The 5095-nt window shown below is 56.4% G+C and overlaps 1 protein-coding gene across 1 annotated transcript; it reads right to left on the reverse strand.

Annotated features, from left to right (window-relative positions):
- Window positions 1–360: 360 nt before the first annotated feature.
- On the reverse strand, window positions 361–3882 carry LOC123182201 (uncharacterized). Its single transcript, XM_044594697.1, has 5 exons — window positions 2851–3882; window positions 2400–2738; window positions 2191–2335; window positions 739–921; window positions 361–615 (listed from the first exon to the last, which is right to left on the reverse strand). The coding sequence occupies exons 1-5, from the start codon at window positions 3330–3332 to the stop codon at window positions 361–363; spliced, it is 1404 nt and encodes a 467-aa protein (XP_044450632.1). The 5' UTR covers window positions 3333–3882.
- Between the last annotated feature and the right edge of the window lie 1213 nt (window positions 3883–5095).

Below are 5095 nucleotides of genomic sequence, written 5' to 3' on the forward strand. Positions count from 1 at the left end.
ACGATCACTTGTAGGAGTATTAATAATGGTTGATGTGATGGGACTGACATACTCCCTCTATCCCAAAATATAAAAACGTTTTTCATACTAGTGTAGTATGAAAAACGTTCTTATAACGGAGGGAGTGATTACTTTTGCTTGAGCCAAGTCAGAAGCAACAGAACAATGGAACAAGCAACAAATCCCACATTTGAAGTCAACATTAGTTGTAAATCTCAGGGACGGAGTGAGGAATCGTGAAGGGGACAAAATTTTCAAGAATTAGAAGGGCATCTTTGCAAGTTTACCCCCTTGAGTGTGGGGGAGGGGGGCAATGGCCCCCTAGCTCTATATGCATAAGTTGATGCGGATGTTGAGGTTTCAACCTACTTTTCGAAAGGCCGAGGAGCTGTCGCCGGCGTTGTAGTGGGGGAAGGGGACGAGCTCCGCCTCAATGAAGCAGACATCAATCCCCGGGTCGTCGTAGTGCATCATGACGTCAGCGACTGTCTTGCCGGACGGCAGCGATGCCACCAGCTCCCACCGGTCCGCCACATCACCGTCGACCCGCACGAGCGCCTCCTTGAACAGCTTGTTTTCCTCCAGCGACCACGCCCCGCCGCCGCTCCACTCATCCTGCAAGAATCAGCCGCCTGATGCAAAATAAACTCAAGTAGCTGTATGTCTCAAGGACGGAGCCAAGAACCATGAGGGGGGCAATTTTTCGGGGAATTAGAATGGTATATTTGCAATTTTTACCCCCTTGGGTGTTCTCAAAAAACAAAATGAAGAGGGGTTACCCTTGACTCTATCCCCCATAAATCTCTGGTAAGTATGGTTGTGTGCATAAGTTGATGCACATGCCGGGGTTCTAGCCTCCTTGTCGAAAGAAAAGAAAACCCATATACCACTATCCTCGAATGTCACCGACGCCGACTCTTGCTCCACGGAGAAGAAGAAACGTACACATTCCGCGAAAAAGAAGAAGAAACGTAGGGAGGAGAGCTTGCTAGGGTGAGAACATTCTTGTTTGCACACTTGCTCTCGTGCATCGCCGAGGACGAGGAGATGCCGCGGCCACTGAGGCACCGGAAGGGCGTGAGCCAGCCACCGGCGGGCCTTTCCAAGTGGATCCGCGGGAATGTCTGTTCCTGTGCGAAAACGAAATGGATCCGATCCGGATTCCGAGCAACTTTTTGTGTTCCTTGCGATGATCGGTGCGTGTCCGTGGACTTCCCGCAAGGAGGAGGACGAGCCGATCAACGCTCCGTTGTGCTCTGCTGCTCCTCCTGCTCCTTGGGTTGGGTGGACCTCCGACTCATCCCGTGCTGCTAGTGTGGCCCGCGCGCCAGCCACGCCACCGTCAGCATCGGGTGCAACCTCCGTCTCAGCTAGGCTAAACCGGCGGCGACGAGCTCTTCGCCTCCTCCGATGGCCGAGGAGGAATCACTCGGCTCGGCTTCTCGAGGGCCGAGCACGAGCGTTGTTTAGTCCCGATCTCTGACACGCCTAAGTCTTAAACAAACTCCCATTTTGTGTAGTGGTAGTAGGAGTACTACTAGCACGCACGATGCGATGCTTGGAGCATGAAATTTCCAGACGAAGAGGAGCCAATAATGTACATACATAGAGTCCTACGTTATTGATCCGCTTCAGGCCTCGTTCCCTCAAAAACGACAGGAAAGAGCACAAGAAAAATGACTAATAATCATCATCACCATCAACTACATCATTATTAATTAATATAGCAGGGGTCAATGAGAGGGTGACCAATGCTAAATTGCTAATACACCAAAACCAAAAGATCAACACGTTACAGCAAGGAAAAAGTAACACCATACGGTATGCTGCTGCTACCCAAATAACCACATGCATGACACTAACTAGCTGACCAAATACATCAATCAAAAGTAAATATAAAGGAAAAAAAAAAGCCCGGCAGGTGTAATCACAGCGTCTGGCTAGCACTACAGTACTCCTGTGCTAGTGTGCTTCCCAAGCTCAAGTACCAGCGCCTCCCATGGCTAGGGAGTAGCAAATAATAGAATATTGCTAATTATTTCACGGTCGGCGTGGTGTTATGTACACAGAGGCCAAACGCCGTCTCCATCCTGCTGCCATGCCGCTCATCCTCATCTCATCCTCGCTCTCCGTCCGTCCGTCCGTCCGTCCAGTGTACTGCTCCTGCATGGATGATCTCTGCTCGCTGACCAAGAGCACGTGCGATGTGGTGTGGTTCTCCCCTCCCTCCTCGTGCACGCTCGAGGACGAGACAGCTTTCTCCGATGGCGGCTGGGCTGCTGCTGCTCCAAGGAGCCCCTGGTCAACCGAGAGGCTGGAGCTGGCCGCATTGCATCTGCATCAGAACAGAGTCGCCGTGGTAGCCGTTATTGCTGGCCTCCAGCTTCACGCTGCCGTACAGATGGGCCGGCATGAAGCGGTGGTTCCCGCCGAGAGGCGGCGGCGGCTTGCTGTCGACGAGCGCGCCGAACTGCTCCGGGGCGGAGGAGGTGGCGGTGAGCGCGGAGGGCGGCGACGGCGAGGGGTTGGTGTTGCTGGCGTGGTCGTCGTCCGGAATGTTGACGGTGGTGATGTCGTGGATGCTGGAGCGGCGCTTGTCCTTGCCGCCGGAGTTGAGGCGGATGAAGTACTTCTGCGCGTGGCTGGCCACCTGCGTCGGCGTCCGGCTCGTCACGTAGTTGCGCGAGATGTTCCGCCAGTCGCCTCGCCCGTACTTCTTCAGGCCCATCAAGAACAGCCTGCGGCAAACGGAAGTTCGTCCCGCCGATCAGCGACCCGCGCGCCGGAGCGAGATTTGATTGAAGCTGTGCGTGCGTGTGTGGGTTGGGTAATCGGGAGGGGCTGGCTTACTTGTGCTCCTCCTCCGTCCATGGCACGCCCTTCTTGCGCTCCTGGTCCGCGCCGCGCCCGCGCTTGCCGTTGCCGCCCGCCGCCATGTAGCAGGAGCGCTTGAACGCCAGGTCGCCGCCGCCGTCCCAGTCGAGGGTGAACCCGGAGGCCGGGGCGCCGGCGTTGGCGTTGTAGTGGGGGAAGGGGACGAGCCCCGCCTCGATGAAGCAGACGTCGTTCTCGAGGTCGTCGTACTGCCGCATGACGTCGGCCACCGTCTTGCCGGGCAGCAGCGCCGCCACCCGCTCCCACCGGTCCGGCGCGTCCCCGTCGACCCGAGCGAGTGCCTCCTCGAAGAGCTTGTTCTCCTGCGGCGACCACGCCCCGCCGCCGCCGCCGGTGCCCCGCTGGTCCTGCTGCAAGAACCAGCCGCCTGCCTGGCCGGCGAAGTAGGGCGCCGGCGGCACCGGCAGCACCTCCATCCACGACTCCTGCTTCATCATCTTTCTTTCTCTCTCTCTCTCTCTCTCTCAGGCTCAGCCGACCAATTCCGCCCAGCGTTGTCAGGCAGAGGCCACGGGAGGAGAGGAGGAGAAGAGAGGGGGAGTGGCAGTGGCAGGGGAGGCGGTATTTATGCGGTGGCGGCGGTATCGATCCCGGCCCGGCAGATGCCGAAGTGGGTCGAGGGAGGCAGAGAGGAGATGATTCGGCCTCCACCGTGGGAGGGGAGCGCGCCTAAAGAAGGCAGAGGCTCGGTGATTGGGCCGTGGTGGAGCTTGTGGTCTCTCGACCAAACAAAAGCCTCCTGATCTGTGATCTCCCACCTCCCTCGCCTCTCGCTTTCTCTCTCCGCGAGCGAGCGAGCCTGGGGAGAGGCAGAGGGCGCAGAGAGAGCGGAGGAGGAGCTGGGTGCGGCCGTGTGCGTGCGCGTGAGGGGGAGGGAGGGCCAGTCCAGGCTGGAGGGAGAGATGGCGCCTTCGCTGTGCTGTGCTGTGCAGGCGACGTTGCCTTTCTTTATTGGCCGTTGCTTGCAGCTTTTCCCAAGGCCGGGGCTGCAGCTGGAGCTCGACTCGTCTCGTCCTAGCAGCAGTGGCAGCATTTATTATTCCGCCCTCCGCTTGTCCGGAAACGCACTTTGTGTCCTCGGCCTCTTCCATTTAGGGTAGGTCCACGCCCCTCATTTTTGCTGCGCCCAACAAACTCAATCTTTTTTTTTTTTGAAGATTGAAAGCGTTTCTCAGCTACTAGTAAAATTCGTTGCGTTTTCCACTCATCCTGCCTTCCGCTCTTGTTTCTTCACTCTTTTTTACTCGTGGCGCCTTCCTCTGTTGCAGGCTTTGTACCGTGATGCTATTAATCATACTGACCATCTTTGTTGCCATCGGAATTCACCCATCAGCGCCACGTATGCTCTGGGTATCTTTGTAGCCCACAAACGTGATAACCATGCGTGGATCATTTTCGTTTGAACATCGGAATCACGTTCCGATTTAAAAATTGGAGCTGCTGTCTCCTCTCAAGGCAACGTGGCTCTGCCTTGATTGGGTAGCTAAATTTCCCTGTCACTGTATATACTAATCTATATAGCATCAATTTCATTTTAGGCAGATCCAAGCGAGAGCTTCTACAAAAACTATATATACTTTAGCAGGGTTAAACAAAGCCACAAAGTCTTTCCTCCTCCCCAAAAATATTTTTCTTCCTCCTCCCGTCGGCGCCGCCGCGGATCCGCCCCGCCTCCGATGGCCTTTCGCCTATGGAGGTGCGGAGGATCTCGCCCCCCCCCCCCCCCCCCCCCCCCCCGGCGGGAGGGACCTTGTTCTCGTTTTTGCTAGGTTGAGCGTCTTGGTTGGGGCTGTGTGGCGGTGACGATGTCCCTCGGTAGCAATAATGTCTCCCACGTCCGATCCCTGCCCCGATGGTGCGAATAGCGTTGTCGGGGATGTGTGGAGGTGTGTCTCCGACGGATCTCATGGGATTCGGTCGGTGCTGGTCTTCGGTGGATCCATTTGGATCCAGTTTTTGTTCGTCTTTGTTGGTGTGGTTCCAGGTTTGATCTTTCCGATCTACAAGTCTCTTCATCGGCGATGGTTGCTGCTCTGGTGCACTGGTCCTTTGGGGTCTTAACACGACGACTTCCTGACTGTCTACTACAACAAGGTTTGCCCGGCTCCGGTGATGGAGGGGCGATGACGGCGGCGCCCGAGGGAGTCCCGGATTAAGGGGTCCTCGGGCGTCCGGGCTATGTGACGTGGGCCGAACTGAT

The sequence above is a fragment of the Triticum aestivum genome, chromosome 1D (genome assembly GCF_018294505.1).
Source record: "Triticum aestivum cultivar Chinese Spring chromosome 1D, IWGSC CS RefSeq v2.1, whole genome shotgun sequence".
Classification (NCBI taxonomy): domain Eukaryota; kingdom Viridiplantae; phylum Streptophyta; class Magnoliopsida; order Poales; family Poaceae; genus Triticum; species Triticum aestivum.